The sequence below is a fragment of the Pelobates fuscus genome, chromosome 7 (genome assembly GCF_036172605.1).
Source record: "Pelobates fuscus isolate aPelFus1 chromosome 7, aPelFus1.pri, whole genome shotgun sequence".
Taxonomy (NCBI): Eukaryota; Metazoa; Chordata; class Amphibia; order Anura; family Pelobatidae; genus Pelobates; species Pelobates fuscus.
In genome coordinates, this window is record NC_086323.1 from 86,084,476 (window position 1) to 86,098,947 (window position 14,472).

General features: G+C 39.7%; 1 protein-coding gene across 2 annotated transcripts in view; it reads left to right on the forward strand.

Moving 5' to 3' along the window:
• The window catches only part of DNM3 (dynamin 3), a 404,911-nt gene that overhangs the window by 120,570 nt on the left and 269,869 nt on the right, over positions 1-14,472 (forward strand). The window contains exon 15 of one of the 2 annotated variants that reach the window (XM_063426167.1): positions 7,155-7,221. The exons of the other annotated variant lie outside the window; for it this stretch is intronic. Coding sequence (XP_063282237.1) covers positions 7,155-7,221 — 67 coding nt within the window. The remainder of the gene's footprint in view (positions 1-7,154; positions 7,222-14,472) is intronic. 2 annotated transcript variants of the gene reach the window in all.

The following is a 14,472-nucleotide window of genomic DNA, read 5'->3' on the forward strand; positions in this document are numbered from 1 at the left end:
AATCTTAAAACAAAACATGGCAACAAAGAACAAAAATGAAATGACCCCTGTTCAAAAGTCTGCATAAGACCTTAACTCTTAACACTGCGTATTGCCCCCTTTAACATCAATAACTGCGTGCAGTCTTTTGTAATGGTTGAGGCTCCTACTTCTTGCAGGTGGTATAGCTGCCCATTCATCTTGGCAAAATCTTGCATGAACCGCACATTTGAGATCTCCCCAGAGTTGCTTGATGATATTAAGGTCAGGAGACTATGATGCCACTCCCGAACCTTCTGCTGTAACCACTGGAGGGTAAACTTGGCCTTGTGCTTAGGGTCATTGTCATGCTGGAAAGTCCAAGAGAGTGCCATGCGCATCCTTTGTGCAGAAGAATGCAAATTGGCTGCCAGTATTTTCTGATGCACACATGCTGCATTCATCATGCAATCGATTTTCACAAGATCGCCTATGTCTTTAGAGCTCACACCCCCCAAAATATCAGTGAGCCACCACAATGCTTCATAGTGGGGTTTGTATTATTTTCACTATAAGCCTTGTTAATCCCTCTCCAAACATAGCGCTTATGTGACCATAAAGCCAGGGCCGGTGCTAGGATTTTTAGTTACACAGGCGAAGATGCATTTTGGCGCCCCCAACCCTCATTAAAAAAAAAAAAATGCATCTTCACCTGTGTGTCTTTCCTCCCAAGCCACAGGCACACAGGCATCATTTTTCAGTCACACAGTCAAAGTCATACAGGTACACTGTCATACAAAGACAGCAATAATCATACAGAGACATACAGACACATACAGTCAGAGACATACAAGCAGAGACATACATGCATACAGAGACATGCAGGCATATAAAGACATACATGCATACAGAGGCATACCGTCATACAGACACATACATACAGACAGGCATACAGAAACATACATACAAAGACATTCAGGCACATACATACAGACATACAGGCATAACGAAACATACATACAGAGACATACAGGCATGCAGACACATACATACATACATAAAGGCATACAAAGACATACACACATACAGATACATGCATGCATACAGAGACATAACGTCATACAGACACATACATACAGAGGCATACAGTCATACAGACACATACATACATACAGAGGCATACCGTCAAACAGACACATACATACATACAGAAACATGCATACAAAGACATACAGGCATACAGAGACACACAGACACACACATACGTACATACAGAGACATATATACAGACATTCAGAGACAAACATACATCCAGTTACATACATGCATACAGAGACATACAGAAACATACGTACAAGATATACAGGCATACGGATAGATACATACATACATACAGAGGCATGCCGTCATACAGATACATACATACAGACAGGCATACAGAAAAATACATACTCACACACACAAACTCACAGACACATACTCGAACACACACACTGACAGACACACATACTCACATGCGCACACACACACTGACACACTGACATACTCACACACACCGACAGACACACTCACTCACACACAAACTCATAGACACACTTACACACACACTGACAGACACACATAAACTCACATACATACTCACTCACGCACAAACTCATAGACACACTTACGCACACACTGACAGACACACACACTGACAGACACACACACTCACTCACACACACACACACTGACATACACACTCACACTCACATGCACACACACAGTAATTAATAAAGTAATTAATAATAAATTACATTTAAATGTCCCACCCAGCCTCCCTACCTGGAGTGCTGGCGTGGGTCTCTCATTGGTGGTCCAGTGAGGCTGCTGGGAGGCGTGCGTGAAGTTGATTAGGAGGCGGTGAGGGAGCTCTCTGATCTCTCTGACCGGCTCCCTCGCAGGCTGTTTTCCGATGCCACGGGAGCCGGAATATGACGTCATATTCTGGCTCCCGCGGCATCAGCAAAAGGCGCGCGAGGGAGCCGGTCAGAGAGATCAGAGAGCTCCCTCGCCGCCTCCTAATCAACTTCAGCCGCACGCCTCCCAGCAGCTCCGGGGATCCAGGAGGTGACCAGGCAGGAGGGAGCACTTCCCTCCTGCCGGTCACTGGAATTTTGCGCCCCCAGAGCCGGTGCGCCCTAAGGCGGCCGCCTGTGCCGCCTTATGGACGCGCCGGCCCTGCATAAAGCTCTAGTTTGCTCTCGTCACTCCAAATCACAGTGTGCCAGATGCTGTGAGGCATGTCAAGGTGTTGTCGGGCATATTGTAACCAGGCTTTTTAGTGGCATTGGCACAGTAAAGGCTAATTTTTGTTCAAGTATCGTCGCTCCTTGAAACAACCATCTTTTTTCCTGAGCAGCCTCTATTTCTCGTGAGGTTATCTCTGGGTTTTTCTTTGTATCCCAAACAATTGTTCTGGCAGTTGTGGCTGAAATCTTTCTTGGTCTACCTTACAATGGCCTGGTTTCAAGAGATCCCTGAATTTTCTACTTCTTAATAGGTAATTGAACAGTTCTGTCTGGCATTTTCAAGGCTTTGGATATAATTTTATATCCTTTTTCATCTTTATAAAGTTCCATTACCTTGTTATGCAAGTCTTTTGACAGTTCTTTTCTGCTCCCCATGGCTCAGTTTCTAGCCTGCGCACTGCATCCACGTGAGAGCTCATTGACTGTTTATACAGAGACACTAATTGTAATTTAAAAATCTACAGGTGTGGGAAATTAATCTTTAATTGCCATTTTAACCTGTGTGTGTCATCTTGTGTGTTTGTAACAAGGCCAGACATTCAATGGTATGTAAACTTTTGATCAGGGCCATTTGGGTTATTTCTGTTATCATTATGATTTAAAAAGGAGCCAATAAACGAGGTGATAGAAAAAAAAAATTGGCTTCATATGATCCTTCAATAAAAAAAAAATAAAAAAAAGAAAGAAGAATATTTTTTTTGCCTGGATTAGGTGTTTTTAAAAAAAAAACAAAAAAACAACTAACTAAATCTGTCAGCACTGAAGTTGCTGTTTAGGAGATAATGGAGTGCGCCAGCCCCCTGTTTTGTCATATATATATATATATATATATATATATATATATATATTTGGGAGTCTAGCCAACTCCTTGGCTTTGCACCCTTCCCTGTCACAGACGCCTCATCCCAGGGCCCTATTTAGCCTTGTACTGCAGAGAACTCTAGATGGAATTTTTCCCCCAAGTAAGTAGCTCATGAAGCAGACACCAGGCTGGTAGTGTAGGACCTGCCAAAGATGGGGTACATTGACATTGTGGCCGGCTTATGCAATGTATGATCATGTAATGTAGCTAATCCCCCATTATTTTTTAATATATTTACAATAGGTGTGGAATACGTGGTGCTATGTGATAGATGTGTCTGGGGAAAAAGTAAATTCAAGCTGCTGTATACACTCTATGGGTACTCCTCAAAACCCACCATACAAAGACAATCACCAAAGAACAATAAAGACTTCAGACTTAATAGATGTTGCCACCCCTTAGGTCTTCTGTCTTTAAGAGTGCAGCGCTATATAATCTGTGAGGACACAATGTTTTACCTGTGGTTCAAAGACACTTATCCTCTATATTCTCCAGTGTAATGTACATAAAAAAGAAAACAGAAAAGATATACAAATAATTGTGCAGTATATTAAATACTATAGTAAAAGGTTAAGTGAGTAACAGATGTATCTACACTCACATTTTTTAGAGCCTTTTCAAGTTGATTAGGCTCTAAAGTTCCAAGCGTCTGTGTCTTTTAGGGTAGATCACACGACCCCTCTCTCCAAGGAAAAGTGTGTATGTTCCTCTCCACAACGTATGTAAAAGACACAGATATTTCAAACTAAGTGTAGCATCTTTGATAATAATTTCATATAGATAAAATTAAATTAAAGTGCTCACCTTTTTTAGAGCCTTTTGGTAACTGGCTCTAAGTGTATAAGCCTAGTGTCAATTTGTGGGGTGACACTTCCCTGGAATCACTTGTGCAGGATACAGTGGATTGGATAAAATAAGGGAATTTATTACAAAATATATATAAAATCACAAAAAAAAAATATATATAGAAAATAAAAAACAGATATATAAAAACAGTATATTTCAAATATTGGTGGTGCAAGAAATAATGAGTCCACTATAAAAGCCAAAACGTGTTTCGCCAGTAAAAACGGCTTCCTCAGTCAGCTTGTGAAGGTCCTCTCATTCTACTGTATTATAAGCGTTCAAAATACCGCCAAAAATTTCATTCTCCAATCGGATTGGTCCTCTGTTTCATGTGACGTGGCTAGAAGCCATCGCGTCACTTCCGTTTTTCGGCACTACAAGGTCCATAATGCTTTGCGCGACACGCGCAACTTCCGGTTTCCGTCCGGTTCTTTATGGGGATTGTAGTCCGTAAATGCAGGGCTATCAAGTCTCTATTAGAGCCTGCTTAGGCTCATAGGCTGCTTAGGCTTGTCTTTTGTATCCATTCAGATCTATAAATACGTCAAACTTGTTTAATGGTTGTGTTGGTACGAATTTTAGTCCTTTATTAAGGATTTTTTGTTGTGCCTGTGGTATGGGGTTGCCTGTTAGATTGAAAATGATAGATTTAGTTTAAGTAATGGCTTTGTTTATCTTCCTAAGTGTCTTTTCTCCCCGAGTTCCTCTCCCCTTAAATTCCTTTGTCTTTTGGGGGGTGGGGGCTATTAAAAGGTGAGGAAACATCTTGAGGGGATTGTGCCGCTTTGTATTTGCCTTACAATCCCCGTCTTCTATCATCTTCCCAAAATCCATAAACACTTAACCAACCCTCCAGTTAGACCGATTGTCTCAGGGATAGACTCCGTATCCAGTAGACTATCAGAATACCTGGACAAATGTCTTCAACCCCTTGTCCAAAAAACTCCAAATTATCTGAAAGACACATTAAACATTATACAAACACAACAACATATACAATGGGAACCCAACTATATCTTAGTAACGGCGGATGTTAGTTCCCTCTACACCATCATCTCACACACGAAAGGTTTAGAGGCAGTGGAATTTTTTCTTAAAAAGGATAACACCTACCCAGATGAACAAATACATTTTATTATGGAAGGAATAGAACTTATCCTTCATAATAATTATTTTTGGTTCAATAACGAATTCTACTTACAGAAAGTCGGTACCACTATGGGGACGAGGTTCGCTCCAAGCTATGCTAATTTATTTATGGCCTATTGGGAAACCCAATTTATAGATAACAACCAGGACTGGGGAGCAAACCTGGTCTCCTATAAGCGGTACATCGACGACATATTTTTAATCTGGAATGGTTCAGTGTATCTTTTAAAAACATTTTTAACGTTTTTAAATACGAATGATTGGGGAGTGATATTAACCACAGAACGCTGCACTCTTAAAGACAGAAGACCTAAGGGGTGGCAACACCTATTAAGTCTGAAGTATTTATTGTTCTTTGGTGATTCCCCATTATTTTTTGCCTGGTTTAGGTTTTTTTTATTTTTTTAAAAACGAACGTAATCTGTCAGCACTGAAGTTGCTGTTAAGGGGATAATGGAGTGCGCTGGATTTTTTTTTTTATTGTATAAATTGGCTCCCAGCAGCACCCTATTTATGCATATTCAGGTGAGTGCAGCCAGCCCCCTGTTTTCTCATATCCTTCAATAAAAGACATTTCAAAATGAATGCCAAAATTTCACAATTTCTGCCAGGGCATGCAAACTTTTGAGCACAACTGTACATGTTGTATATGTTGTGTTATACAGGATTGCGGTTTGGAAAACCGTACCTTGCAGTAAATGTAGAGGTATAAGTAAATTATTACATTTCTATCTTTTTCAAGCTTTATGTTTTGACATTATGATGCAAAATAAATGATACTTTGTTACCTTCACATCTATGCTGATTCTTATACTACAGTCCTTTATAATAGAGGATTAGTCCCACCAGAATTTCAAACTCTAACATTGTATCAATCTTCATGCTTTTATAGCCCACTGTAAATGAAATAAAGAGACATCATGGATGAATTAAACAAGCATAAATGGGAAAAATGTAATTAGAAATCACATGGTCAGTTTCAAATAACTATTGTCCCTTTAAAAAACTGTTATTTCATATTTCCCTACATCAGCCCTTTTTCAAGTTAGAGAAAAATAATTTAAAGCAGAGGCCTCCCACAAAGGATTTGCAGAGCACCCATTAGTGAATTGGAATGTTTTGTAAGGAAGAGCTTTATGACTGAAATCCAAATACTTGATATTGGGCTAAGTAACAAACTAAGAAAATCTTTGTTTTCTACACTGGGAGGCCTTGATCCAATCCAATTTGTACACATAGTTTAATTCGGGGAATCATAACAATAATTTAATTTTTTTACAATTAGTTAACGGTGGTTGGTACAAATATAATAAACCTCCTCTAAATTAACTCACATCAATAATGAGAACTATTTGTGCATGAAAAATATAATGTAATGGTGATAAACTGAGCTTTGTCAGTTGTTGGTTGGTAGTACATGATTGAAGAAAAGTCTTTCCTAAGAGAATTATTCTTTGCTCTTCCAGAGAACCAAACAGCCATCGTAATTATTATGTATTATCACTGGCAATATTATAATACAAACGTTAAATATATATTTTACACGGACATCTGAAGGCTGCCAAAAGTCTTCTGGTACAGCAGTAAATGTTAAGAACTGTGAAGCTACCTTTGTATATATGTTGTCTGGTCAAGATAATGAATTTTCCTTCTTTTTAAACTTTTCCAAAAGAAATTTAAAGTATAACATGCTAAGTTTTCGGCATTTTAGATTATTTTCTGGACATTGAAATGTACATTGGAGCTAATGAAAAAGTAAATCTCTAACAATTATAGAATTAAGAGACCCCATGATTCATTACCATTTCTGAGATTGGCAAAGAATATTGGGAATTGTAATTGGTGATTTATCGTGTTGCCATCCTTACTGCAGGACATTTCTATTAATTCTTCCCCACTAACATTGTCTCTTATTGTTGGTCTTTGCTTCCTTTTGTGCTGCACTGTGAGACTTCGACTTGACCTGTCAATCGTTTCATTTTAAAAGTCACAGGTTAGTCCTGTCATACTTATGAAATAACCAATTAAACATTTTATATTTTGCCCAGCACTTCTACCAAGACTTTGGATGCTGAAGATCTGCCTCGAGCTTCCCTTAACCGTGTATTTTGTGTGGTGAGATGGACACTAATAGTATGGTCGGGTGGGGCTAGTAGTATTTATCTCTTGAACTTGCCCACAAAGATTTAATATTATATTTGAAAATGTATGACACAAATAGGTGTCCTATATGATTTCTTTCTTTCAAAATAATCCTGTTTTTGAACCCATTCAATATTTAATCTGCATGAAAAACTAATACTTTGGTTGCATGTAATTTTTTTTAATTGACCATCATTACCAAATATGCCAAAATACAACTAATCTGGTCTTTCCCATGCATGACGTTTCCTTTTTTTTTTTTTTTTTTATGTTTAATTTACATATTTTAATTGTTTTTATTTTTATTGATATATGTCAGTCTTTTTATTGCTTGGAGTGAAAATAATTTATAAATGTCAAGAAATCACAAGATTTAAATGTGTGTAGGAAATATTACCCATATGTGGACCCATAGAGCAGAGGGAGAAGGCATGGATAGTTGTCATCTTGAAGCATTGATAGTTGTCATTATAAGACTTAATGCAAGAGAACATCTTCATCTTGTTGCAGTTGGTGGTATAATTTTCTTTAAAGGTCAGTATATTCATACTCGCTAATAGGTAACTTGGCCTAAAGATACCCAAATGGAAATACATGTTTGGAATCTTGACATTATAGTGTTTCTTTAAATGTAGTTTACATATACACGTGGATTCAAATTCTAAAAATTTCTTCCCTCCCTGCAGCTCGTAGGTAAAGGCATATAGACTTCCTTTCTGCATTTCAGAACAATGCAAAACTATTTAGAGCCTGGGGGGTGTACACTAGGTCCCCTCTTCAGTTTAATAGCCCCCAAAGACCAATCTTGGTCTTTCAGCCTTTTAGTAGATAGCTCCCTAATACCATGGGAATTAGGGAGCTAACTACTAAGCAGCTGCAAGATTCAGTCCCGAATTGCGTCCTAACTCGAATGGAGAAACTGTTCTCACTCTGTTAGGACGAAATTCGGTAGTTTCGCCGGCGTTCTGTCTAAAATGACAGAACGTTCGGGAATACTGACAGGAAGCATCGCAAGATCACGGAGGAAACGTAAGAATTGTGGGAAAGTTTCTCTGACCACAGGAAATTGAGCACATTTTGCTCCTCCACTGGTCAGAGATGGTCAGGCGTAGGAAACCTCCATAAGACAAATATTTCCTACTTTGTCTTATGTTTTAAAGAAAACTAGAGCAGACAGGAAGAAATGAAGAACAAATCCTGACAGAGAGAGAGAAGAGGAATCGATTGGGGAAAGGTAAGTTCAGCATGACAGTGCTGCTTTAAGTTCTAAAAAACATTTGTAATAGAAACAACTCTGGTGCATTTGCATAGTAACCCCCTGCTAACTTCAGCTATATAACATTACTATCAAATGCCCTTCACCATTTCCAATCAATAATTAAAGTAAAACTAATCAATTGTATAGTGTATTATCCTTATTAATTACTTATTTAATTTGAAGACAATTTTAATGTACTTGATTTTTAGCGTTTAGCAAATATGTGTCGTGAGAAGATAAAATAAATACATATGCAAGCAATTATGTGATCATATATGAATGATCAGTAGACAGCACAGAATGTAGAAACATCTGCTAAAAAAACGTTGTTTACGTTTCACAGTGAGAAACAAAAACCAAAAAAATTACCAGAAAATACCCACTGTGGCTTAAGATAAATTTAGATTAACCTTTTTTAGTCAGCATTTGACAAATTTAAATAAATATATTTGTTGTGAACTTTTTGATGATTGTATACCAGTTAAAGAGACGCTCTCGTCACCATAACCATTACAGATTACTTATTGTATTAATTTGTGTGCTAGGAAATAATGTATTCAGTCCTTCACTTTAGTAAAATTGCTTTAAGTTCTTTTGCAAAATAGAAGTCCTTGTAGCCAAAGCCATCCCCTCAACTTGTCAGTTCAAAATAAAGATATCTAACTATTTAATTGTCCATCCACTTGTTTATATTGTTCGGGATTATATGACCATTACTTCATGCCAAATTAATGGAATCCAACAGGTTGTCATATAAGTATGGGAAAAACTAAACCGGGAGCAAGCTCATGCCATGCAAACACTTGGATAGATATTAAAGAATTATGATTTACTCATTATTATGTTGTACGTTGAAAAGGAGTCAATTTTGGTTACATAATTGTTTGAGAAAAATGTAGAGCAATTGTACTAGTATCTTCCTGTTACAAAAACTATTACAATTCTAGGCTTATGGTGCTTGTGTCTAAATTCTGTAACTGAGTTGTGGCCCACATATTACATTCAATAGGAGACTGCAAAAGCGCAGGAAGACTGATGAAGGGGACTGCTCGCAACAGCAGAATAGACATCTTGCTGGCAGTCATCCTGCTCTTCAAGCATAGCAAACACAGTGCATGAGATGTGGTTGCTATGGATCCTTCCTTGGCTAGTGCTGGTTAGTAAGTATTGATTCAGATGCCAGCATGCTGTCAATGAAGCCAGTGTGTTGGAGCCATGGTGGAAGTTTGCCGTACTTCCAGAAGTGTGCGGAAAGCAGACTGTGGGTGGGTAGGAAGTGGGTGTTAGAGAAGAACTACACTAACAAAGCTGGGGAAATGGCGGCACTGCAGGAGGGGGGATTTTATTTACGTATAATTAATATATCTTTTATCTCTGTGATAAATTACCTATTCAATGTATTGGGTTATTTATGGTAAAAATAGTATTTCTAGCAGGTATAGTAGTGTATTGTCATCAATGAAAAGCATGCTCCTCTAAATTAGAATGTTAGCTTGATGCTCCCCCAGGGCATCCCGTAGGCAGAGGCCAGGTGAAGTGCTATTAGATTGGGAAAAATCCCTGTGTTTTTGGCATCACAAGTTAATTTATTGCCAAGCTTGCAGTTTGCTAGTGTCTTTTTTATGCTGTACCCATAAGTAAGATAACAGAACAAAATGGGACAGTGTTCGCATGTTTGTAGAAGGGGTTGTTTATGGTATAGTATGTGTATAATGGAATATTTTTGTGGTGTACTATGTGTAGATGGTGGCTATAGTGTGTGCATGTATATGGGCTGTAGATTATGTGCATGTTTTTCTAGGGGCTGCAGTGTGTGTGAGTGTATGTGTTTGGGGTTGCTATAATTTGGGTGTAGTGCGTGTAGTGTGTCTTTCTGAGTGTACTGTGTATGTTTAGAGGACATAGGCTCTTTACTTTTTTATTTTAAAGTTAACAAAAAAAAAAAAAAAGATTCCTACTTCCCTTTTCTTTAATTGCAGGGAGGGAGAATTCAGGACCCTTGTTTTCCAAGGTTATCCTTGAGTATGGATCCCATGAAGATACTTGTAATTACACATAATGTCAGAGTGACCCTAGCTGTCGGCCATGGCCCTTGAGGTCACACAGTAAAGGTAGTGCTACAATAGGGCCACTCACCTAGCACAGTAAAATGGCTGTCACTGCCCGTCTCTGGATCCTCTCACCTCCTGCTAGACACCCGCTCCACACTGGTTGCTCGCACATCCTGACTGCCACCACTCCACTCTGGCTCCTCTCACCTCCGGTAACCTAGTGGGCCAGTTTGGCTCCTGCCTATTAGTCATGCCTCCCTTTTTCACAAAATGTCTTTCTGACTGGAAGGCAAACGTGTAGCTCAGCTGATGAGTCATCAATGTGAGCTGAGCTGCTGACTTGGATCCACCCCGCAGCCAATTACTGTCTTCTTTTTGTCTATATGGATTGTCAAAGCGTGAAAGGGAGCAGGTGATGACTCATGGACAGTGATCTTTCATTGACTGACCTGAATATGTACTCAGAGCGCATCTAATACAGTATGCGTAATAAAAAGTGGGATGTTGTACAGGGGCAGATTTTTATGGCCTAACGTTGCAAAACTTTTTTTTTTTTAAATCAAAATTAAAGATATAGGAATGTGTAAAATTACAGAATGAATATGAATCCAAAATCTACCAAATGTGTTCAACTTATGTTGGTGGCCAGAGTATAACTTGAGTGTACTTTGAATTATTAACTTTGTATTTTTAAAATATACTAATCATTCAGTCTAAATGGGGAAATTCCACCATGGAGCCTCAGATATAGCTTAAAAATACAACTTTTGTATTGTGTCTTAATGTACCCACATACTTATCGTAATTTACAATATTATTTGGCATTCCAATTACTTCAACCTTGTGTGAAAATCTTAGGCTTTACTTGCTTCATTCCATCTGATCATGTTACACAGCCATGAGAGGCATTGCAGCTGGCAAAAATCCTGGGAATACAACTCACAATCTCTTTCCCAACATTACTAGTACTTGATTTTTTTTAAAAAGAGCCACTGCAATGACTAGCTGTCATATTATAAAACTCAGACTCCAGAATAACAACCTCATAATAAATAGTTGTATTACGTTATTTATACTAATGAAGGATTTGTTTACTAAACATTGCATTGCAAAAGTTGACAGATGACTTGCCATTGATAAAAGTCTGTTCGGATTGCTCACTAAACTACAGATTTTATGGCAAAACACAGAGGCTCGTATTGCTTTACCCTTCATTTACTGCCCACTAATATCAGCAAAGAATACAAAGGGTAGAAAAGTGTAGAATACAAAGGGTAGAAAAAAACAGAACATACAGTGATCTCAGCCAATCCCTATCCGTGTCCCAGTATGACCATAAGCCCCTCCCCCAAACCTTCCTCTTTCTTTGCTGCTTTTCAGACAGCTAAGTTCCTTTGAATATTCTCTCTCTCACATTGCTATTGATTGTACTGGTTCAGTATGTTTGTACTTATTCTGGGATTTCTCCCCTTCTTTCTATTATTTTCCCCTTTTCTTGCACTTTCTGGTGTGTTCCCCTGTCCTTGGGGGCTTTTTAGGTGTTTTTCAGGGCTGAGTTTGGGCTTTTTGGCCTGCTTTTTACTTTTCTTTCATTCAGCTTTCTTTCCGAATTTGACACCAAATTCGGGCCTTCTTTTTCCTCAGAATTTCAGTTTTTGTGCTGCTCTGGACCCAGGTGAGCTCTACTTGTAATTTTCCCTTAATTCCCTGAGTGTTTTTATTTTGCTTCAGTTGGACTGTTCTGTATGATTGACTCTTTCTAGTCTTATTCTTTTGGGATTTGGCTTTTTGTGTTTAACATTTTGTTATATTTCCCTTTGCTATCCTGCTTTAATAGGGTTGATTTGAAGGACTGGGGATTTTGATTGTGATCCCTAGGCCCAAGATGTCTGTGAACCCTCCATCTCCTGTGGAGGTGGCTTATCCCCTTTCCCCTGATGATGCCTCATCGACATCCAGGACCCTGTAGCACATAGCACATGTTTAGGGGAAATCAGTCTCTGATGCTTAAGAAATCTGTGACTGATGCCAGTATGGTGGCCATGGGGTTGATGTCATTGACCTTGTCAAAAGCAATATTACAGCCTCTTTTCTTGCATGCCCTATGGATGCAAGGACTCCTGGTGCTGTTGACCACAAGTCAAGTGCGGATGTGGCTCCCTCAGGGAGCACATCTGGGAAGGTTGTTGCCAAGGCCAGACATTTATCCACTTCTGCATCTAGAAACACCATGACTGGCGGTAGAAATGTGGTAGAGCACCAGACTCCGAAATCGGGTCTAGAGAGGAGGTTGGGAATGAGTCGGAGAGTGACTCAGATCAGGGCTGAGAACCGGATGGTGGATCTGGAGGCCCTCTGTGGTTGAGTCAAAAGAGCCATTTGCATCACTGGCTACGTTCACGCCTCCCTTTCTATGGTAAGGTGCAAGGCAATTTTGTTTAAAATCAAACCCAAGCTGGCAAACCTTGCTCTTACTGAGGCAGGTAAAGATGCCCATTTTAGGCCTGAGTAGGTTTGCAGGAGTTTTTATTGCCCATAGAGATTTCCAAGGGTCTTCAAGGACATGAGAATTAGGTTCCACTTCTTGTTGACGAGGGGGAGACCTTGGAGGTCCAGAGGGAATTCTGGCGCAAGATGCCCAACCAGTAACTCTTCATTCACATCCTGTTTCTTCTCATTTATATGTAGGGGCAGACTTCGTAATTTTTTCCAGGCATGGGCAGACATAATGTCAAATGTTTAAGTGCTTTACATGGTTCGAGGTTTCCAGATATAGGAGGGTTGTGTGCCTTGCATTATCTCCACCTGCCCCCTCCCCCTCGTTTATCATCAGAACCACAAGTTGATGGATGAAGAGCTGTCTGCTCCCCTCGACAAGGAGGCAATAGAGTTGGCTCTGCCCTTGGATGGGGGGTTCAATAGCAATTTCTCTGTTAAAAAGAATGGTGGCCAGACGTGCCAGTCATCATGCTGTGGGCTCTCAAAGCCATTGTACGTTACCGCTATTTCAAGATGGAGAGCATACCTCTGTTAAGATATCTGCTTCTCCGAAATTATTGGTTGGTGAAATTGGACTTGAAGGACACTTAACTGATGGTTATGAAAGGCGCAGATTCCCAGTACCTTCTGCGTTTCCATTGGCAGGGTCAGATTTGGTGCCTTTGGGCTCTCATTGGTGCCTTGGTCGGTCGTGGCATGCTTACAGAGTCGGGTGTGCAGCTGATTATCTATCTAGACAAGATTTTGGTGATGACTCAGGTTCACACCGCTCTGTTGCAGCACCTGCAGTGGACAGTGGACCTCCTATCTCAGGTTTTTATTTTCAATTGTCATGGCAAGACACCTGAAATTCCTGTTTTTTTTCTTGGATTCTAAGGTGTAGACCCTAAGCCTCCCTGCCTTCAAGGTGCAGACGTTATACAAGAAATTTTGCTATGCTCTTCGTTGTTTACGTCTAACACTGTGACAGATGGCACAAATTATCGGTCTGTTGGCATGCTCGATCCATGCTGTGTTTCTGGTGCCGCTTCACTATCAGGCTCTTCAGCGGTTGAAGATCACACATTTGCACAAGGGCACATCTTATCTGCATTGGTTTGTACTGGACTATGAGATGAAGGATGTGCTTTGTTGGTGGATCCACAATCTTTTAGCCTGGAATGACATGGCTATCTTCGGCACCCAACCGAATTTCACCATTGACTCAGATGCGAGTCTCCACAGTTGGGGCGCCGGGCGTTCGTTGGTTGGCGGACAAGGTGCATCTTCACATCAACTCGCTGAAGCTGCTGGCTTGATTCTTTGTGATTCAAAGTTCCTTGAAGGGCAGGTGGCCAACATATGTATTTGACTTTGTGTGGACAATGTTTTGGTGTTAGCACACTTGACAGCAGATTTTTGGGAGGATTGTCTGGA